Below are 23,264 nucleotides of genomic sequence, written 5' to 3' on the forward strand. Positions count from 1 at the left end.
GGAAACCCACGCAGACACGGGGAGAACGTGCAAATGCCTCACAGACAGTGACCCAAGCCGGGAATCAAACCCGGGTCCCTGGCTCTGGGAGGCAGCAGCGCTAACCCACTGTGCAGCCCATACCCAATATAAACATACTCCTCGATTTCAATAACTGAGCAGCTGGAAACTCTTACCTGTAACTAATTTCTTCTTTACCAGTGAGAGTCTGTATCCACCTCCAACCAGACATATATCAGTGTCAGACATCGTACTGCCCTCGCTGGTAAACTGCAGAGCCAGGGGTGAAGGCTTATTGGGACCATCAGCTACATCCCAGCTTGCATGGAGCAAACCTTTGCCTGCAGGAGCCAGACGGACATGTTAGCTACAGGTTTCCAGGAAGGGAGAGCAGGAGAATTTTATTGTGAACAAGCTACATTCCGCACTCTTCGGTCTCAGGTCATGGACACCAGATCAAGAGAATTCACTGGTGCAAAGCTGGAGCAACCCTTGTTCAAATGGCACAAAGGGGAGGGAGCCTTCTCAGGGCAACAAGGGATGGGGCAATAAATTCTGCCTTGCCAGTGACAGCCTCAGCCCTGGAATGGTGGGTTTTCTTTCCCTTCTCATGATCCCGGTTGATGGACAAGTCTGATCCCCAGGTCTGCCTTGCTAGATCATTATTTTTTTTAAATGGTGGAGGGTATTTACTGAACAGATTCACAGGAGTCTGCTGTTAACTTTTTCACAAAAAGATACATTATCTAGACATGAAAATGTTGGAAAGGTTTCAACACAGACATCAAGAAAAATGATTCAAATTTAGACAAGACAGACCCAACACTCCAGTAAAGAGGTGCTGTTAATAACAGACCAAGGGCTGGTTCAGAACTCCTACCAAAATTGGTACTCCCCAAAGATATCCAGAAAACTAACTAAATTCACTATTATTCTAACTTTAGAGCAATGTGGGTTTTCCTCCGGGTGCTCCGGTTTCCTCCCACAGTCCAAAGATGCGCAGGTTAGGTGGATTGCCCATGCTAAATTGCCCCTTATTGTCTGAAGATGTGTAAATTAGATGGATTAGCCATGATAAAATGTGTGTGGGGTTACAGGGATAGGGCGGGGGAAAGAGGGCCTGGGTAAGATTCTCAGTCAGAGTCAGTGCAGACTTGATGGGCCGAATGGCCCCTTCTGCACTATAGGGATTCTATGATATGAATATATTCCTCAACATCATTTCCAGCTGGCAAGAGCCTCAGACCTTTGTCTTCACCCTCTACAACGGAACTAAAATCCATCTCTCCCTGGCTCTCTGCATCTCTCCCTGGCTCTCTGCATCTCTCCCTGGCTCTCTGCATCTCTCCCTGGCTCTCTGTCCATCTCTCTGATCCCCTGTTCCTGGGCAACAGCAGTTTCTCTAGTTTGTGTTTTTTTAAATGATCTCCTGAAGCCATTGACCTCAATAACCCATCTCCTCACTTCAATGGTCATAAATGCTCATTAAAACAGGGCCCAGACTCACAACTTCCTAAACCAAAACCAAACCGAGATTTCACCTTAACACAAAAAAAATGTCGTTATACCTTGTTCCCAAAACACACCCCAGCAGGGCAGAGAGGGGAGGGGTGTGTTTAAGGGTGATCAGGGGATGGGTATGGAAGGGGCGAGAGGGAGTGGATTTGCAGGGCTCCTGATGAGAGGCTCTTGCGCCTCAGTGTCTGGATGGAACCCCCTCTAAAGTTTAAATAATTGAACAGACCTCAGTGTCTCTGTCACTGACCCTCAGTCACTCCCTCCAATAATCCACTCCGAAATGGGGTTAAAATCACTCGGTGGCACCGGGGAGTTCTGAGGTCAACTGAGGGCCGCAAGGAACTACAAAAGGTGGTGAATGTAGCCCAATGCAACACGCAAACCAGCCTCCCATCCATTGACTCTGTCTACACTTCCCGCTGCCTCGGCAAAGCAGCCAGTATAATTAAGGACCCCACGGACATTCTCTCTTCCACCTTCTTCCTTCGGGAAAAAGATACAAAAGTCTGAGGTCATGTACCAACCGACTCAAGAACAGCTTCTTCCCTGCTGCCATCAGACTTTTGAATGGACCTACTTCACATTACGTTGATCTTTCTCTACACCCTAGCTGTGACTGTAACACTAATTCTGCACTCTCTCGTTTCCTTCTCTATGAATGGTATGTTTTGTCTGTATAGCGCGCAAGAAACAATACTTTTCACTGTATGTTAATACATGTGACAATAATAAATCAACTTTTACTTTCCAGTTGGGCATCAGGTGGGAGATGAGCCCAGTGGAGTTGGCTTGTAGACACCCTGTCCAATTTTACCATTCTGCCTGCTGCCCGGAGTGAGGGTGACAGTCGGACAAAGGGATTAATATCAATGCCAGTATCTGTACCCAGCCTGCCACCCGGGGAGCTCGCAGACAATGGGAATGGTGAGAGGAATGTGTTTGCACCCTCCATTCCAATACGATTTACCTTCAGTTCCCGACTGGTTGCAGATATCCGGAAGCTTCCACCACAGCCTCTTCTGTTTGGAATTCCTTCAGGAAGAGAAGCGGAGAATCAGCTCCTGGCTGGATGTCAAAGCTTCCTCCTTCCTCCACCACTGGCAGCTGTGCCTGAGCCCCAATCTCCAGGATTCCCTCCGCAAATCACTCAGCCTCACTGACCAAACCTATCATCATCTTAATATCCCTTCCAGTGGCCGAGTGTCAAACTGTGTCTGATTTTGGATGTTTTATTAATTAAAAGGTGCTATATAAAATACAAGTTACCGTGGTGACACTGAGGGTAGGTGGGGCCTCAGCCTGAATTATCATCGGCTTTGGAGGGGGGGTGGGGGGGAAGGAGTGGGAAGTGCCCTCTTTGGGGAGGGGCTCATTCAGCCCCCTACACCTAGGACTGTGGCTGAATTCCCCTCAAATTCAAGTTTGCTGACGACACCACCGTAGTAGGTCGGATCTCAAACAATGGTGAAACATAGTACAGGAATGAGATAGAGAATCTGGTGCGGCAACAATAATCTCTCCCTCAATGTCAACAAAATGAAGGAGATTGTCATCGACTTCAGGAAGCGTAAAGGAGAACATGCCCCTGTCTAAATCAACTGGGATGAAGAGAAAAGGGTTGAGAGCTTCAAGTTTTTAGGTGTCCAGATCACCAACAACCTGTCCTGGTCCCTCCATGCCGACACTATAGTTAAGAAAGCCCACCAACGCCTCTACTTTCTCAGAAGACTAAGGAAATTTGGCATGTCAGCTACGACTCTCACCAACTTTTACAGATGCACCATAGAAAGCATTCTTTCTGATTGTGTCACAGTTTGGTATGGCTCCTGCTCTGCCCAAGACTGCAAGAAACTACAAAAGGTTGTGAATGTAGCCCAATCCATCACGCAAACCAGCCTCCCATCCATTGGCTCTGTCTACACTTCCCGCTGCCTCAGCAAAGCAGCCAGCATAATTAAGGACCCCACGCACCCCGGACATTCTCTCTTCCACCTTCTTCCATCAGGAAAAAGATACAAAAGTCTGAGGTCACGTACCAACCGACTCAAGAACAGCTTCTTCCCTGCTGCCATCAGGCTTTTGAATAGACGTACCTCACATTCAGTTGATCTTTCTCTGCACCCTAGCTATGACTGTAACACTACATTCTGCACTCTCTCATTTCCTTCTCTATGAGCAGTATGCTTTGTCTGTATAGCGCGCAAGAAACAATACTTTTCACTGTATGTTAATACATGTGACAATAATAAATCAAATCAAAAATCAATTCATCCAACATCCTAACCGGAGGAATTACATTGGCTGCCCACCCAGCAACCCCCTGCCCACCACCTGTGCCATCCCTCGCCTCGCTCCCCCCCCACCCAGTCTGCGCAGGTTGGGTTCCTGCCATCTCACCAGACAGCGTTGGGCTGAGACTGGACGTTACTGACATCTCCTTCCAGTGGTACCAAGGCATGTAGGTTTCTCAGTGGTGTTGCTGTGGTTTGTGTGTCATACTCGTAATCCATGGTGACCTCTGTGTAACTGGACTCACATTTCCAGCGAGCAGCAACTTTCAGGGGAACAGCCGGACAGTCCAGTGTAGCAACCTGCAAAAAAAAAAACACACACCACAGCCATCACGGTGGGCATGTCGCGAGAACCTCACTTCAGAATTGGTGCTGCCCTGCTCCATGCTACACACACAACCACCCTGGCAATGCCTGTTCCTCCTAATACACACACACACCCCCCACTCTGGGATTTACAGGTGTTGGAAACGCTACAAACATTCACAGTTCACAAGGAGGCCGTTCGGCCCATTGTCCTGGGATGGATGCACGTGTGGAATCGCTGTCGTTTTCTGTTATTGAGCAATTATTTCTGGTAATGGAATGGAGGGAGGTGGCATTGGGGGCGAGATGGGGGAAAATGGTGAGCAAAGGGGGGGGGGGGTAGTGCGGGCAGGGGAGATACGGGCACCAGAATCTACAGAAAACGCTGGTCTCAGCCAAGGGCGATCAAAGCTGCCAGATTGAAAACCCAGACCAGTTTACTGCTGTCCTTCAGTGAGGAAACCTGCCATTCTGACCCAGTCTGGGTATCTATGTGACTCCTGTCTCTCGTCAGTAATGGTTGGTTTTTAAATCTTCTCATGAGCAGTCTGGCAATTTCCCGAGTTACGCCATAACGGTCAGGAATGAATGGTCAGCGACACTGAAAACAAACAGATCACTCAGCCCATCGATGTTATTGGGATTGTGCTGTGCTTAGCTACGTAACAATCATGGGAACAGGAGGCCATTCAGCCCCTCTAGTCTGCTCCATAATCATAACAGGTTGTGGCTGAACTGTCCCTCAGCCCTTAGTTATAACCAGGTCAGAAGCTCTGAGGTGTTTTATGGAGTAAGAAGTTTAACAAGACCAGGTTAAAGTCCAATAGGTTTATTTGATAGCAAAAGCTTGAAACATAATTAAAATACATTTCTTTGGTGGCTTTTGCTACCAAAGAAACCTGTTGGACTTTAACCTGTTGTTAAACTTCTTACTGTGTTCACCCCAGTCCAACGCCGGCATCTCCACATCATGTTTTATGGAGTCAACCTTGACCATAAGTTTTACAATTTGAATTTGGCACAGGTGAGAATAAGATGTTTCACTCCAGGTATGATTCAAATGAGTCACTAGGGAGCTTTTATTAAACAAAGTTATTTAAGAATATAGTTAAAATAAGACATTTACCAATTACAAACAAGGAAAAAAACCCCCAATGATATTGTATAAACCGTAACAGCTCCGAATACTGTTCCAACCAAACAAACCTTCCTACAAACACACGCCCGTCCCAGGTTTAGCACAGAAAGAAATGCTCACATGATGTTGGATTTTCTAGCTCTGCAACACCCGCTGTGAATTAGTCTTTTGGGTGGAGAATTGGAACTCTGGCTTCCCGGCCATGGCGGTTCCAGCCCACCTCGAGGTAGAGGCTACTGCTGCCTCGAGCTAGCAAACCACCAACGGCAAACTTTCACTCTGGGAAAGAAAGAAAACCTGCTTCCAACTAGCCTGCAGCACTTCTAATACTAGAGAGAGAGACACACACACACAACACACTGCATCCAGCCAGGAGTCCAAACACAACAGACTAACCAGCAACCAAAACTGAAAGTAGAAAACTCCTGTGAGAAAAAAATCTGTCCCACCTGACTTGTCAATCATTCTCCCCCAACAATTCAAAAGGGTCATAAAACTCAAACTCCAGGACATTGCATTAGGCCCAGATTAAGAAACATAGAAAAACTACAGCACAAAACAGGCCCTTCAGCCCCACAAGTTGTGCCGAACATATCCCTACCTTTTAGGCCAACCTATAACCCTCCATCCTATTAAGTATAGAAACATAGAAAAATGAAGAAAAAGCCTATTACAGACTCTAACAACAATAAAAAGGACATCAACTCAGACAGGTCAGCAACAAGCGCAAAAGACCCTCTTTAAAAAAAGCTGCAGAGAAACATGATTAAAATACATTTCTTTAAGGCACAGTAGCGTCACATCTTCCCCAAAGTAGTTTTTGTGCAGAAGATATTTGCAATGTGATAGGGTGCTGCATAAATCAAAGTCCATTGCTAGAGCATTTCCCTCTTCTGTACCTGGTACTTGAGGAGACTGATGTTGAAGTAGGATGCGCTGGGGTTCTGCTGGGCTTGTTTCTGTAGCTGAGCTGTGAGTGAGGGCATGTTCAACCAGAAATCTTTCACATCACAGTCACTCTGTGACGGGTCACTGCACGGAGATACAAGAGTTAGATTACAGGCGAGCGGAAATGGAGACTCAAGTCACAGTTCCAGCAGAACCTCCCGCCTGCTTGAAACAAGCAGCAGAATCTATCACTTCTCAAGCTCTAGATCTTCACTTCCGGAGGCTATTCCCACCCTCTCAACAAAAAAAAAAAAAATCAATCTCAGCCTCGAACTTCTCACAAGAGTTCTGGATTTCCAATCCTCTGGAAGGAAACGCTTCCTAACATCACCCCTGAACAATCCGGCTCAAAGTTAAAGAATCTGACCCTTTGTTCTGGACTCCGCTTTGAGGAATATTTCTCACTATTTACCCCATTGACTCCTTTGTCACTTTAAACACATTAACTAGAGCCTGATACCATGATACCCAGAAATACCCCCCGCCCCCCCCCCCCCCACCTTCCCTCCCCCATCGTGGCCATTTCATCTCCAAGGTGCAGGGCCCAGAATTCATAGAAACTAGAAGCAGGAGGAGGCCATTCGGCCCTTCTAGATCCTCGAGGCCAGAACCGCACCGGGTTCTCCACTTTGTATCTATCCAGCAATGTTTAGGAATGTGTGTCTCAATAGCTAAGTCTTCAGCATAGTTGCTAACCACTCATCATTAAGTTTTTTTAATGTATTATTGTCACAAGTAGGCTTACATTAACACTGCAATGAAGTTACTGTGAAAATCCCCTAGGCGCCACACTCTGGCGCCCATTCAGGTACACTGAGGGAGAATTTAGCACGGCCAATCCTCCTAACCAGCACGTCTTTCCGACTCTGGGAGGAAACCAGAGCACTCGGAGGAAACCCATGCAGAGATGGGGAGAACATGCAGCCTCCGCACAGACAGTGACCCAAGCCGGGAATCAAACCCGGGCCCCTGGCCCTGTGAGGCAGCAGTGTGTCTCACAGGCCTGTCTCTTTGCTGCATGTGGGTATTCCATTTTATTTTTTCAATAAAGGCTGCCAGAAGGTGGAGGTGAATTGAACCATCCAGACACTGAGCTGTTGCTCCGATCCAGGCCTCCCCGTTCTCACCTGTACAGAAACTGGGCGTTGGGCAGAAACTGCGCAATCCTGTTGGCGTTTAACAGCCTGAAGCTGATGACAGCTGGCGACGGATTCCCACTGAAGATCCGAACTATTCCCGCTGGGAAGGACATGGTGACATCTCCAGTCAACTTCACAATTACACTGCAAAAGGAGGAAAGTTTCACCAAACTCACCAGGGAACACACTCAAGCAGGAACAATGGTTATTCCAGAGGCTGGGAGATAGAGGATGCATGTCTCAACTTACCAACCTCACCTCTCTCTGCCCCATTTCAGCTCAGTCGCAGCTGAAACCCTCACCCAGACTTTTTGTTATCTCTAGATTAGACCACTCCAACACTCTCCCGGGCAGTACCCCTCAGTGTGTTATCCCCAAATTCCAGCTGATGCAAAACTGCCTTGTCCATAATCTAATTCTGTTCACCCATCACCCCTCGTGCTCACTGATCTTCACCGGCACCCAATCTGACAATGCCTCGATTTTAACATTCTCAGCCTGGTTATCAAATCTCTGCTAATTCCAAAAACTTCTCCAGTCCTAGAGCTCTCTGCATTCCTTGGAATTCTGGCCTCTTCACATCGCTCCATCTCTGGTATCCGTGTTTCCAGTTGCCCTGGGGCCCCAAGCTCTGGAATTCCCTCCCAAAACCTCTCAGCTTCTCTCTCCTCCTTAAACCTTACCAGATGTTTCTGATCCAATATCTCCCAAAATGGCTCAGAGTCCATTAAAAAAAAAAAATCTCTTGTGAGGCACCGTGGAATGTTTTACTGTACAAAAGGTGCTTTATAAATGCAAGTTTCTTTTCTAGTTCGGATTTGTCAAAATAAAGTTACCCATTGAATGGCAGACACCTGATCAGGTAATCAAAACAATTTAAGATTATGCAAAATAAAAGCAAATTATTGTGGATGCTGCTGGAATCTGAAAGATTATGCAAATATACTTCCCAACACGAAACAATGCCTCTCTCTACATCTCTCCCGGACATGTTAATGTGATGCTGCTCTATTGCAAACCTGTCCTTTGAGGGAAAGAATAAAAACTCCTGTCATCCTACATGTCCTCAGGACGTCCCAATTTGTGTTTCCCCGCAAGTGTAGACACTGTTGTAATGTTGTAAACTAAGCAGGCAATTTGTGCACAGCAAGATTCCACAAGCAATGTGATGATGACGAACAGGATATCTGCTTTAGGTGTTAGTTGAGGGATAAACATTGGCCATAATGTTTCGGTAGCACAGTGGCTAGCACTGCTGCTCCACAGCTCCAGGGACCTGGGTTCGATTCCTGGCTTGGGTCACTGTCTGTGTGGAGTTTGCACATTCTCCTCGTGTCTGCGTGGGTTTCCTCCGGGTGCTCCGGTTTCCTCCCACAGTCCAAAGATGTGCGGGTTAGGTTGATTGGCCATGCTAAAATTGCCCCTTAGTGTCCTGAGATGTGTAGGTTAGAGGGATTAGTGGGTAAATGTGCAGGGATATGGGGGTAGGGCCTGGGTGGGATTGTGGTCGGTGCAGACTCGATGGGCCAAATGGCCTGTTTCTGCACTGTAGGGTTTCTATGGTTTCTGTGATAATCCTGGAAAGAACATCACTGTTCTTTTTCAAAATAGTCCTGGGAGAATATTTTGTTATCCTCTGGAGATGACAGACAGGGTTTCAGTTTAATGCTTCAGATGAACGATGACACCTCTGACAGTGCAGCACACCCTCAGTACTGGCACTAGGAGTAGATTATGGGGCTCGAGTCCCTGGAGTGAAACTCAAACCCACCATCTTCTGTCTGAGAGAAGGGGGGAGCGCTGCCCACTGAGTCACCATCGACATTTACACCAGGATGGAAACATCATCTTTTTTCAAATCTGTCCAAGTCTGGACTCAGTGTAATAAATCCCTACTGACAGTTATCTAAGCTTTGGGTATCGATACCCACACTTACTTTGCAAAGTCTCCACCCCGGAAGTACGCATCGATACACTCTGTGAATGCAGCTGCAATAGGCAAAGCCTCATGGCTTCCGGCTGTCACTGGACTCGGACCTCGGGAAATACCTGAGCATAAAAAAATAAAATCAATGTCACCACATTCAGGAAGATTGTCTGAAGGAATCCAGGAACAACAACAAAACCACTAACTGTGCAACATCCAAATCATCAAACCAACTGCACTGTGATCTCAACGATGATATTTCCATTTTATTAATCCAGTTAGCACACCTCAAACCTCAATTCAGTCTGGCGGATATTTCAAAAGTTTGGCTGGAAGCTTCATGCTGAACGGACCTTGGTATTGTCATATCCAATGATGACGATTGAACAGTTGGTGTTCAGTTCTCAATACAGCGAGACACACAATTCTCGAAGTGATTAGCAATAAACTCAGGAGGATGCTGGAACCTCCTGACTGGAGGGAGGCAAGAGGCAACACAACAAGTCTCCAATCAGCAGCTCATCAACTGCAGCTATCTACTAGATCGATGCAAGTGCTGCGAGGAAGAGTTGTATTTCCAAAGCACCTCAGATGGCCTCAGAATGCCCTAAATGCTTTCAGATAAACAAGTCATTTACTGTTAAAATGTAGCAAATATAGGAGGAAATTTGTTCACTGTAGGTTACCAGTAACAACAATATTATAATGATCAGGTAATCTGTTTTAGATGTTGGACAAGGGAAATACATGGGCTAGAAAATCAGAACTTCCCCGCTGCTCTTTGAACAGTGGCCGTGAGATACTCGAGAAGGTTTAACGTTTCTTCCAAAAAAAAAGGAATCTTCAACAATGCAGCACTCCCACAATCCAGCACTGGGAGGGTCATCCTGGATTATGGCCTCAATTTGGACTTGAAACTTCTGGCGCAGAGAACGCTACCTTCCCCCCACCCCAAGCCACAACTGAAATTTGGCAACACCATGGACCCCCCCCGTGTGATTGAGTGTAATGGAGAACACTTACACGCACTGAAGGCTGGTGTAGAGGCTCGATTTCGACAAGAGCGCGTTGTGGCTGCTTCATCAACTTGACTCGGAGTGGCTCCTGGGGGAGGGCTCAGTGATGTGACAGTCGGTGGACTGACAGACCTGGGCTGAAGGGAAAAAGGAATTAATTAGTTTATAAAAATACACAGATCATTACAGCTGATCACAAGTTGAACTTTCTAACCAAAAGTGGAGAGAGTTTTGAGTAATTACCATAAATGGGCCTTCAATAAACGGGGATAAAAGCTTTTATTTCCAGAACGTCATTCAGATGCTCAGGATATCCCAAAGGACTTTGCTCAGCTGGGGAAGTGGGCTGAGAAATGGCAAATGGAGTTCAATACAAATAAGTGTGAAGTGTTGCATTTTGGAAAGTCAAATCAAGGTAGGACTTTCACAGTGAATGGTAGGATCTTAGGGAGTATCGTGGAATGAGCTGCCAGAGGAAGCAGTTGAGGCAGGGACACTGACAGCATTTAAAAGGCATTTGGAGAGATACATGGATAGGAAGGGTTTAGAGGGATATGGGCCAAATGCAGGCAAATGGGGTTAGCTTAGGTGGACATTTTGGTCGACATGGACCAGTTTGGGCCGAAGGGCCTGTCTCCGTGCCGTAGATTCTAGCCAATGAAGTGCTTTTGAATTATAGTCAGCATTTCAGTGTGGGATTTGCAGGAACCAATTTGTGCACAGCAAGATCCCACAACAGTAACGAGATAAATGACCAGATAATCTATATTTCAGAGATATTGGTGAAGGGATCAATATTAACTTCAGGACACTGGGGAAAACTCTGCTGTTCGGCAAATAATAGCCAGGGGATCATTTGCATCCACCTGACAGAGCAGCTGGGACTACAGTTTAATGTCCCCTCCCAAGAATGGCAGCTCCAACACTGCAGCACTCCCCTCACTCCTGCACTGGGTGTGTCAGCCTGGATTATGGCCTCAAATCTCTGAATTATGACATGAACCCATGGCCTTGTGACGAAGAGACAAGAGTCAAGCTGCCCTGCACATGGAATTAGTTCATTTTTATGGGGGTCGAGGCACTGGAGGACAAACCAACTTGGGCTGAGATTCATCAAAAGGTTCCTCAGGCTGTTTCTCTCCTTTAGTCCTCATCAAGCAGCTGAACAGTTCAGTACAATCAGAGAGGTTGGAATCAACGACCACAGACATTGCCTTGTGATAGTGCCCTCAAACCCAGGAAATCACAATTTGTCGTCTCTGTGGCAACAGGAATACCCTTGGGCAAAGAGTCAGCATTGGGAATTTGCACAGTAAAGATGGATAGGAAGGGATTTTGGCCATTGGGATTCTCTAGAAAAGGAAGGGATTTCATTCATCGAGTTTCTAAACTTTGATCAGCTGTTGGCAGAGTGGAAATGAGTGAACCGCGGAGTTCAGACATACTGCGTCCGTTCCTTCCAGTGGAATGTGGAAAAGTTTCTTTTTCGAGTGGCGGCGTGGAGGAGGAACGAAGGCCGTCTCTCTGACTGAGCTCTCAGCCTGAACACTGGCAATTCCTGTGGACACAACCAGATACATTCATTCAACCCAACTGGACACCTCGATGTAACAATACACTGTGTTTGATGGGAACAGTGCAGAGGGAGCATTACTCTGTATCTAACCCCATGCTGTACCTGTCCCGGGAGTGTTTGATGGGAACAATGTAGAGGGAGCTTTACTCTGTATCTAACCCCGTCCTGGGAGTGTTTGATGGGAACAGTGTAGAGGGAGCTTTACTCTGTATCTAACCCCATGCTGTACCTGTCCTGGGAGTGTTTGATGGGAACAATGTAGAGGGAGCTTTACTCTGTATCTCACCCCGTGCTGTATCTGTCCTGGAGTGTTTGATGGGGACAGTGTAGAGGGAGCTTTACTCTGTATCTCACCCCGTGCTGTATCTGTCCTGGGAGTGTTTGATGGGGACAGTGTAAAGGAAGGTTTACTCTGTATCTAACCCCGTGCTGTACCTGTCCTGGGAGTGTTTGATGGGGGACAGTGTAGAGGGAGCTTTACTCTGTATCTAACCCCATGCTGTACCTGTCCTGGGTGTGTTTGATGGGAACAATGTAGAGGGAGCTTTACTCTGTAACTAACCCCATGCTGCACCTGTCCTGGGAGTGTTTGATGGGGACAGTGTAAAGGAAGGTTTACTCTGTATCTCACCCCGTGCTGTACCTGTCCTGGGAGTGTTTGATGGGGACAGTGTAGAGGGAGCTTTGCTCTGTATCTAACCCCGTGCTGTACCTGTCCTGGGAGTGTTTGATGGGGACAGTGTAGAGGGAGCTTTACTCTGTATCTAACCCCGTGCTGTACCTGTCTTGGGAATGTGATGAAACACTGGGTGCCTGAGGTAACAACACTTTATGGAGTAAACCCTCCTCCCTTATTTCAGGTACTTGCAACAGACAAACACAGACTCACAAACATATTTTAGGAACGAACATCGGTCATTTCTCCCCGGTGTGGATCCAATCCCAATCAAGATGGTCACCTCTTCAATGTCCTCTTGTGTTGCATCAAACTCCTCAGTGTCAAACCTGATCCATTGGGATTCCAAACAGGGACTTGGATTAAGCCAGGAAGGCAGTTCACTGCCACCTTCTCTGGGCAGAGAGAGATTGACAAGAAACACCAGATCTACCAGTGATGCCCACGGTGATTATATCCAAAAATGTGAATGAATTTGAGCAAAAATGAAGGGATAGTGTCTCACCCATTCCTTCATGGAAGAGGCACTGCAGAGGAAACGAGATTTCTTCCCCCTTCACAAACCCCCGAAACTAACCAGATCGGACGGCCGGAGGTGCGGTTTATGATCTGGGGACTAGTGGGGTACAACAATGGCCACTGACCTCTGAACGAGGCAGTGGGGTTCCTGCTCCTCATCATTGGCCACTAACAGATTGGAACCAGCCTATAACCGAACATTACCTTTGGGAGACAATGGAAGAATGTGCATTTTTGTTGTCGATCAAGAAAAACAAAGAAATAAAATGCAAAGACCTGTGGTAGTTGTGGCAGCAGCTAACGCATGGAGACCTGGAACAGGGAGGTTAGCTTCCGAGTGAGAGTCCACAGGAGACAGCTCTCTATCGGTCACAGTAATATTATGGCCTCGGTCTCCATCGAGATGATCCACAGAGAAGATTTGCTCATTTGTCTTTTGGTTACAAACAGGCTGGAAGGAAGTTTCATTGCAGGCTGGGCAGAAGGTGTTGCTGAGTGGGAGGGAAATTGGAGGTGTAACAGTCTGGGGGGTCCAAGGCCTGGATTCAGGAGACGGCGAGGAACCGTCAGTGGTTGGGAGAGAAGGAGAATCAAGACCCGAATCTTCAACAATTTCGAGTCCGTTAGAGCCAGTCGGAGCGCCCAAAGACAGAGGGTTCACATTGACTTGGTCACATTGGGCTGGAAAAAGGAGGGAAGTCTTTTAGTAAGAACAAGCCATTGGTATTAGAAAATAGACATCAACTTAAACATTCGCTTTACCAATGCACTGTCGCAGCAGTGTCTACCATCTACACAATGCACTGCAGCAACTTTGCAAGCTTCTGTCAACAAGGGCAGCAGACACATGGGAACACCACCACCTGCAAGCTTCCCTCCAGGACACTCACCAACCGGACTTCCAAATATATCACCGTTCCTTCACAGTCGTTGGTCAAAATGCTGGAACTCCCTCCCTCACAGCACTGGGGGTGTACCTACACCACATGGACTTCAGCGATTCAAGAAGGCGGCTCACCACCACCTTCTCAAGGGCAATTAGGGATGGGCAATAAATGCCACTGTGCCCGATCCTGATAATGAATATTTAAAATTACTTGTTATTTGTTATCTGCCTCAGTCAGCGAGAGTTGTCAACCCTCCCAACACTGCGTGATAACAGACATTCTGCAAGTTCCAATCCAGGCTTTAACATCTTCGAAGTTCCCAGCATTAAACCCAAATTAGAAACAACAATTCTCTGGTGACATTAACATCTGGCCGGTCTCTGTTCAGGAGTAGAACAAAATATAACTTTGAACCAACTCATCTTGGTCAGATGCTGTGTATTTCAGAGAATTACTGGGTGGTACGGTGATTAGCACTGCTGCCTCCCAGCACCAGGGACCTGGGTTTGATTCCTGGTGAGATTTTCCAGCGTTTTCTCTTTTGGTTTCGATTCCTGACTCGGATCACTGTGTGGAGTTTGCACGTTCTCCCCGTGTCTGCGTGGGTTTCCTCCGACACTCCAAAGATGTGCGGGTTAGGTTGATTGGCCATGCTAAATTGACCCTAGTGTCAGGGAGATTAGCAGGATAAATACGTGGGGTTATGGGGGTGGGGCCTGGTGGGATTGTGGTTGGTGCAGACTCAATGGGCCAAATGGCCTCCTTCTGCTCTGTAGGGATTCTATACTGATAGAAAAATATTTGGGGAGGGAATCAAATAGATTAAGCATAAAAGGTGCAAATGATGATTTTGAGAGTTTAATTACATTATCTGCTTCACATTAAATTAGAAAAAACAAATTGTAAAACTGGAACTGTCATTGGGTAGAAGAAATAAATCTCTTAGCCAGTATTTTGGACAATGTCACCGATATAGAGTGTGTCCCAGTCCCAGATGATGCCATTCTGCTCAACTTCCATCGTGAAAACAAGGTAGAATGACCACTGATGTCACAGAATCCTCATGGTACAAGAGGCCATTTGGCCCATCATATCTGCACCAGCTCTCCTCATGAGCATTATATGACTTGGTGCCATTCCTCTGCCCCTGGCTTGCGTCTGACAAAAATATGGAAGCAAGGGTTTTTTATAAATAAAATAAAAAAGAGTTTCTTGTGTCAGTGGGTGCAGAGTTTTTGTATCTTCACGCCTTTCCCTGGGTGATCATTGCAAAGAATGGATTTTCAGATCGGTGAACAGTCTGACAGACGCAAACACACCTCATCGGGCTGTGACCATCTTTACCGCAGTCAATAACATGGGTTAGTCAGAGATGGTGGAAGGGTTGCCTGGGCTACTGTAGATCAGCCAATGAGGTGTGGCTCGGAAGTGTCTCTCACACCCAGACACGAGATTCCTATTGTATTCAGAGGCAGAATTCCCAGCTGGAGCCCAGCTCTCCTCGAACCAGGGCTGCCTGGAGAGGGGTTCAAAGCTGGGATCTAGTCAGGAGGCAGGGATGCTACCGTTATAAAATTCACACTAATTCTTTAACAACTCAGTGAATTTGTATTCAATTCTACCGGGAGAAAAACTGGGCCAGAGGCAGATAGGATTTTATCTGTTACATTTATGATGATTAATTCAGTCTGCTAGCCATTAATTCAAGGGTGGCACTGTGGTTAGCACCGCTGCCTCACAGCGCCAGGGACCTGGGTTCGATTCCCGGCTTGGGTCACTGTCTGTGTGGAGTCTGCATGTTCTCCCCGTGTCTGTGTGGGTTTCCTCCAGGTGCTCCGGTTTCCCCCCACACTCCAAAAATGTGTGGATTAGGTGGATTGGCCATGCTAAATTGCCCCTCAGTGTCAGGGGGATTAGCAGGGTAAATATGGGGGTATGGGGATAGGGCCTGTGGGATTGTGGTTGGTGCAGGCTCAATGGGCCAAATGGCCTCCTTCTGCACTGTAGGGATTCTATGATTCTAAATGTCACAAAATGAGATCTTGGAATCCACACCAGGGCTGTGGTTTAAGCTGCAGAAACAGGCCATACAGCTCAACTCTGTCAGTGCTTATGTTCCACCCCCTCTTCAGCTCACCCAATCAGCAAACCTTTTATTCCTTTCTCCCTCATGGATTTGTCCAGCTTCCCCTTAAATAGGTTATTGGCATCATCACTCTCTGTGGGACAGAGTTCCACATTCTCACCCCTCTCTGGGTAAAGAGGGTTCTGCTATTGGGTTTATTAGTAATTTATCTTCTATTTATGGCCCCCTGGTTTGGTCTTCTCTACAATTGGTAACATCACAGAATCGTTACAACACAGGAGGCCATTTGGCCCATCATGTCTGCACCAGCTCTCCAAACGAGCAATTGGCTTAGTGCCGTTCCCCTGCCTTTTCCCCCCCCCCCCGTACCCCTGCACAAACAAACAGGAAGAGGAGAGAGAGCGAGTGAGAGCAAGCTCAGACAGAGAGTTAACCCCATTACCTGTGGGTCCTGGCTTCTCAAACATGGAGTCCAGGGATGGCCCAAAGAGTGGATCCAGAAAGCCAACACCATTCTGGGAGACGGTGGTTCTGCTGGAAGAGGACGGGGGAAAAGGGGTAAAAATGACACTGAACGTCACAGCTAACGAGGACCAGAAAATTCTAGAACCCATAAACAACAACTGAAACCCCAGGGGTTAGAATGAGTAGAGAACCATTTAGTGTGGGGGGGCAGGAAAAGGTTACCAACTCTCCAGGATTGCCCTGGAGGCTCCAGGAATGAGAGATTAAATCATCAGGACATTGCGGAGAACAAATCCAGGGGAAGAATTTCGGGATGGGGAGGTGACTTACGAGTTTGTCTCCTGAAATCATTAACATAAACTGCGAGAGTAAAGCTCCAACTCAAGACATCCCCCTCACAGGCCTGACGCTCAGGAAAGGACTGCTGGGTTCGGGGTGATCACATACATACCTGCCGGACTCGGAGCTCGGGGCGGTGAATCGGAATGGCGCTGCTTCCACACCTGGAGCAAACACAGAAACCCCAATCAGCAAGTGTCCATTCAAGATCCGGAGAGCAACAGAATTACAGCCGTGTCCGCTCACCAACGTACAACAATCTTAAAGTTTGGAGGATAGTCCTGTATAAAAACCACTGACTGAATAGTCGGTTCTGGGGAGATTTGAACAGGCCATTCCGCAGAGCGGTGAGTGTGCGGCCAGTCAGCTACCTGACAGAGATGCAGAGAGATGGATTAAAGGGGCACATGCATGTACACCCCCACAGTATAAACACTGGAAAGTCCACAGAGGCTCTCAGCATAGAAAGAGGCCGTTGGGTCCATTGTGCCAACTCTTCCAAAAAGCTGTCCAAGAGCCTGTTTTAAAGCGAAATATTGTGTCAGGATGCTGATGGAACCCAATAAATAACAAAGAGGAAGGGCTGTAATTCTGTTGGCTGTACAAAACAGGGCATTAGGAAGATACGTTAAGAGTGCCGTTTAAGTTTCGTTTCTCAGATCAGGAAGGAGCAAAATACACCCAACCCCCAGTAACTGCCAGACACGATCATGTCTGGGGAACGGCGTGATCCAGCTTGATAAGGGAACGGAATAGCGACCTTGCAACCAGTTTTGCTTCTAGTTAGAGGTTTTGTGGAGTAGTTTAACATTTGAATGATTCAGGCTGGAGATTTGGGGTCTGTCAGGATGGCTGCATTAGCAAATTCTGCACCGTTTCCAAGACATCACCTTACCTCTCGGGCAAATCCCCTCAGAGTTTCCATCCACTGACAGTGGAGCCAATTGGATCGTGTGTCCTACAAGGAGAGACAGTCAGAGATAAAGGACATGTGGATAATAATAAAGACCGATGGAAGCAGCAATTGCTGGTATTGGTCAGAGGTGCCGAGGATTATCATTACACCGAGTCCTTCAGTGCAGCTTCATGTTTGAACATAACAGGGGAACCTCTCTACTGTCCCTGTTACCAGAAACAGCTGGGACTGACCCCACCCCACGCTCCTGCGACCCTCATCCACTGTCTATCCCAACACCTGGACCCCTACAACACAATGACACGCACAGGCACTTTTATAACCAAAAAGGCCCACACACACAGCACAAGGTGGCCATTAGCCCATCATATCTGTGCTAGCTCTTTGAAGGAGCTATCCAATTGGTTCTACTCTTCTGCACATATTTTCCCTTTACCACAGATACCAAATCTTAGTGCGAGATTGACAAACACTTACTCGTGGAATTTCTTTTGGATGGAATCTGCAAAACAAAAAAGGGAAGCAAAGAGTGAGTTTGGACAAAGAACGAGTCCATCCTACTTACTAGAACCTTCCTTGCTGTGAACTCCAAGGCTTTTAGGTCCTCCCCAACAGCCCTCATACATCAGGAACCCCCCGTGAAGAATGTTCCGATTCTCAGGAAAATTCCTAACTCACAAGTGGAGAAAAGTAGGGAGTTCAGGATTCCCATAAAGCATTCTGCGTCTCAGCACATGGAACCTTGGGAATGGGTTCAATATTCGACTGACCAGTGATGTCAGGTACTGTGTCTAGGTCCTCTCCAACCCCACCCGGAACACAACATCTTACTTTAAATAAAAACTAATGTTTATTTTGTTCACTATTGACGAGTTAACGCAAACCTGGGAGCTTCAGGACTAGATGGTTATTAGCAAACTCTTCTCTCCAATTCACCACATTTATCCTTCTGCTGCCCCCAGAAATCCCACCTCCCCCTGACCATGTCCTGACCATGCCCCACCTCCCAAGCCTCTGCCCCCACCAACCATTGGCCATGATTGGCTGCCATACCCTCCCAATGACACCCCACCCAAAAGGACAGTGAGACGCTTACCATTGGATGAGAAGAGAGGACGATATTCCCAATCGACGCCCTTAGTTGCTCCACAGAGGTCACTGGGTCGTGGCTCCAGTCTTTCACCGTCACCGGCTTGATCTCGATGTGGAATTTTCGGGGTTCGTCATCATCGAAGTCAGAATCGCTGGAGGAACAAGGCTGGGTCTCCCTCTCATGTTCGGAGAAGTCAAGGAATTCCCATTGGAAGTGGGCAACAGGCTGGGCAGCAACACCAGAGCGGATTGGCTAATACAGAGTGCGCTGATCCCAACAACTCCCCTCGCACACTCTCCGCTTCTCTCTTTCACTGTTATTACCACACCCACCTGCCCAACCTCTCCTCCTCCCCACCTCCCTAACCTCTCCTCCTCCCCACCTGCCCAACCTCTCCTCCTCCCGCCCCCAGCAGTGAACGTTAACTCTTTGACAAAGTCATTCTCTTTCAATTCACTTCCCCACTCCCCCTAAAACAGCCAAGCCTTTGGTGCCACCCAACAGGGCGGGTGTGGACATGGTGGCAGATTTGAAGGTGAAGGGGCTCAATGGGACCTTCTTGGTGCAGACCAACCCACCACTCACCTGTACAAAATTTTACAAGGGGGGGGGGGTGTCGGTTGGCCGCCCACCCTTGGGCCTAGTGAGGCCTTTAAGTGAATTAACCACCACTTAAGGACCTCATCCTGCCGCAGCCACTATTTTATCATTGGTTGCTCACCCTCATGTCTGAGGGGTGGAAATCCTGCCCCCCCCTGCCTATTAGTGGCCAATTGACCACTCAATGTCAGCAGGGCAGCCATTTTCTCCTCAGTGGGTTCTCCGGCAACTCTTTACCTGGGGCTGGGGTGGACAATGGTGCCCCATAAAGTCCAGCCCAGGGATCGTTTTGGAGTTGGAAGTGTTGGTAGTGCAGCCTCGCAGTCATTGGCCCATGTACCACCACTCAGGTGACTGCACCCCATTGGACAGCCCATCCAGCCTCACGCTGGAATTTCGCCATCACATTACCTCCTGGTTACCAGAATTTGACTGGTCATTAAATAATGTCCTGCGTGCCGGAGGTGTGCAAATGTTTACCTCGTGCTTCAAGCTGTACCTTAATTGGCAGATGTTTGTAGGTTCAAGCCCCACTCAAGATATCCAAATCTAGGCTGATATTCCAGTGCAGTACTGAGGGCACCCTGCACTGCCAGAGGTGCCGTCTTTCAGATGAAACACTAAATTGAGGCCTTGTCCATCCTCTCAGGATGTAAACAATCCCATGATGCCATTTCTAAGAGTTCTCTCTCCTGTCCTGGGGACAATATCTATCCCCCAGTTCACACTAAAATATTCCCTGATCATTTAACTCTTTTTTTGTGGGATCTTGTTGTGCATAAATTGGCTGCTGCCTTTCCTACATTGCATTTTATACTCCATTCCTCGGGCAGTAGGTATAGATACTGGTTACAATCTTCAGATAGAGACCCTGTGGAAGAAACTTCCCCTTCCCGTCTCTGAAACCAGCTGGAGATCAGGAAAGTGGGCCCCTCGGAACACCAGCGTGCAATGGAATCGTTCACTTGGGAAGGACAGACAAAGGCAAGGATATCATTCTGGACAATGTCAGGTCTGATGCTGTAACCTTCTTCATCCACCTCAGGAGAATTCTGGAAAACAGAACACCTTTAAAAACAGCTGCAAACGTGAGTCTGGTCCCCTGTTACTCAACAAGCTTCCCGGTCTGGTGTCTAAACCAGGCCGTACCCTGCACTGTTGGGCCTAAAGTAACATGTAAAGCCCACGCACAAACTACAGGAGCTGAAACCTCTTCCCCGACACGAGTAAACAATGATCATAGAATCCTACAATGCAGAAGGAGGCCATTTGGCCCATCGAGTGTACACTGATCACAATCCCACCCAGGCCCTATCCCCCATAACCCCATGTATTTACCCTAGTGTCAGGGGGACTAGTTAAGGGGCAATTTTAACATAGTCAATCCACCTAACTCGCACATCTTTGTACATCATGGTGTTAAATGCTGCAACATTAACCAAGTGTGATAATGCCGTTCCTTTAGGAAATGTTCCTTTAGAAAATATCATGTTTCTTGTAAGGGGTATGTTTAAAACTCAACTCTGTTTTACATGGTGCCAATTTGTCTGGGCAACAGGGAACTCACATGCTGAGAATGCAGGCTAATGATTGATGTTAGCTAGGGATGTGTTTGTTTTAATTTGAGTTCATGTATTTTTTTTGTTTGGGTTTTAGGAGTCAGGTTTTGATTAGGTTGATTGACAGAGTCATGTGTTTAAGGGGAGGAGCTAAGCTTACAGGAAAAAGCAGGCAGTTACTGCTGAGTTCCGAAAGAACCAAGAAGTCTCTCTCTCCCTGGAGGCTGCTATTTGAGACCTGCTAAGGGAAATAGGTCTCTCTCCAGAGGGAGGCTCAAGGACTGGCAGCCCACATACCAGCACACAAGCCTTGTGTCGCTAACTGATTTTGAAGAGGAGTATAAGTCTATAAGAGGAATATTGCTTGATTGGAACTAATAGAGATAGGTTAGCAGTTAAAAATTGTATCTTGTCATGTTTTAAGTATTTTAATTGGTAAATGTTAAGCTAATTCATTTGTTATAGTTAAACTGTATTGTTAAATAAAGTTTGTTTGATAAAAGCTTCCTAATGTGTAGGTACAATCACATTGGAGCAAACACCTTATCCTCACACTAATGCCAAAATAGGAAAGCTGTTGGGGTCTAGTCAGGCTTCAAAACATACTTTGGGGTTTCTGATCAGTACTCTATATCAAGAGACCAGAGACAATGACGGAACTCAGCAGTGGGAGAGGTTCCAGCACTAACCGACATAAGCAAAGGCTTTGGTAAATCACGGCAGCTGAATATCACAATACTTAGACTCCAATAGGAAGAGTGGCCACTTGGATAAGGTACCAGAGCCGGCATCCTCCAACCAACCTTCAACGACGGCACAGAAATGATGGAGCTCACTATCCAATGGTTGCTGTTACACTTTGACATTCATCAATGGCAACATAGTTAACTCAACCCAATTTTACAAAGGGAAATGGGAGCAAAATGAGGAGAGTGTCACGCTGGGTTAGTGGAGAATGTGTCTATACTCACAATGGAGTCAGCATCTGGGGAGCCCCTGAAACAGCAGAAAATACAAGAGTTACTAATTATATCAACACTCGGTCAAATGGCACCACAAATGCTCCCAACTTTCCTCATGATCCCCCCCCCCCCCCCCCGACTCCCCATGCACCATCACCTCATACTCCCCAGTTTACAGTCTCTTCCCCCACTGCCCCCCTCCCCACCCCTTACCCAGTGGCCTCTACCTGTCTGGCCACAAATACATAATTGACTCACCATCTGGTGGATTTGACAGGGAACAGAGAAACCTTTTCCTCCAAAGGAGGAATCCAGAACAAGGGAGAAAAAGCTTTGAGCTAAGAATTGATTCAGGGAAATGGAAGTCTGGATCTCTCCATCGAAAGACTGTCAATGTTGAAGGTCAATAGGAACTTTGACCCTCCAGATTGATACCTGTCACCCAACAAAAACTGATGAAAGGATATGGAGCAAAGTTTGGCGAGATACAGATCAGGGTCTAACTGTGAGAGAAAATGAAATGGGTGGAGAGAGTTTATGGTGGGGTAGATTCTACATGGGCTGTGGGAGGAGCTGTCTTGGGAGTGTAGAGCAAGCCAGTTCTGGCAGTGCTCATATGGATCTCCTGGGTGGGAGCGGGACACTAATCAAGAATAATTGGAACATTAAAGAGCCACTCCTCCTTGTCCCATAACTGTCCCGTCACAAAAACCAACTGCATCCTTCTCACATTGTATTCTCTCGCTTCTCTCCAAGCTCAAGGTGAAGCAGGAAGCAGAGCAAAATTCCTTTCAGAATGGGATGGAAATCGAGAGACATTCGAGATATTAACATTTAGATTGTTTTTTTTAATCAGGAACCCATGAGGGTGCAAATGAAAATTACAAATGAGATGCGAGGAGGTCGGTCCCTGGATAGAATGAGACTGATGGGCTGAGCGGCCTGTACTCACTTTGGGTTTTATTATTAACTGCAGGGCCCAGTGTCCCAGACTCTCAGCCATCGATACTGAACAAAATGGTACCAACAGGGAACTCACGTGGAATCGGAATCCTTTTCCCGCTTGCCGAGCCCCGGGATCACAAATGATTTCCTTTTGCTTTTCTTCGGAGCTGTTCCACAAGAGGGGAAAAGTCATAATTCTCCATACGCAGCTTTCAGACTGAACAGAATCATAGAATCCCGACAGTGCAGAAGGAGGCCATTCAGCCCATCGAGTCTGCACCGACCACAATCCCACCCAGGCCCTCTTCCCGCAACCGCACATATTTACCCTGCTAACCCCCTGACATCAAGGGGCAAT

At 47.2% G+C, this 23,264-nt stretch overlaps 1 protein-coding gene across 2 annotated transcripts in view; it reads right to left on the reverse strand.

The window, feature by feature from the left end:
• The window catches only part of LOC144479613 (F-BAR domain only protein 2-like), a 59,812-nt gene that overhangs the window by 3,864 nt on the left and 32,684 nt on the right, over positions 1–23,264 (reverse strand). The window contains exons 10-26 of one of the 2 annotated variants that reach the window (XM_078198538.1): positions 23,001–23,073; positions 21,971–21,995; positions 20,435–20,492; positions 18,844–19,022; positions 18,225–18,249; positions 17,727–17,789; positions 16,944–16,995; positions 16,470–16,561; positions 13,331–13,735; positions 11,729–11,841; positions 10,291–10,420; positions 9,278–9,389; positions 7,329–7,484; positions 6,153–6,285; positions 3,916–4,109; positions 2,486–2,550; positions 177–341 (exon numbers count right to left, since the gene is read on the reverse strand). In XM_078198538.1, coding sequence (XP_078054664.1) covers positions 177–341; positions 2,486–2,550; positions 3,916–4,109; positions 6,153–6,285; positions 7,329–7,484; positions 9,278–9,389; positions 10,291–10,420; positions 11,729–11,841; positions 13,331–13,735; positions 16,470–16,561; positions 16,944–16,995; positions 17,727–17,789; positions 18,225–18,249; positions 18,844–19,022; positions 20,435–20,492; positions 21,971–21,995; positions 23,001–23,073 — 2,040 coding nt within the window. Of the gene's footprint in view, positions 1–176; positions 342–2,485; positions 2,551–3,915; positions 4,110–6,152; positions 6,286–7,328; positions 7,485–9,277; positions 9,390–10,290; positions 10,421–11,728; positions 11,842–13,330; positions 13,736–16,469; positions 16,562–16,943; positions 16,996–17,726; positions 17,790–18,224; positions 18,250–18,843; positions 19,023–20,432; positions 20,493–21,970; positions 21,996–23,000; positions 23,074–23,264 lie in introns of both variants that reach the window. The other variant, XM_078198539.1, reaches the window with a different exon arrangement.

This window comes from Mustelus asterias, chromosome 26 (genome assembly GCF_964213995.1).
Source record: "Mustelus asterias chromosome 26, sMusAst1.hap1.1, whole genome shotgun sequence".
NCBI classification, from domain to species: Eukaryota; Metazoa; Chordata; class Chondrichthyes; order Carcharhiniformes; family Triakidae; genus Mustelus; species Mustelus asterias.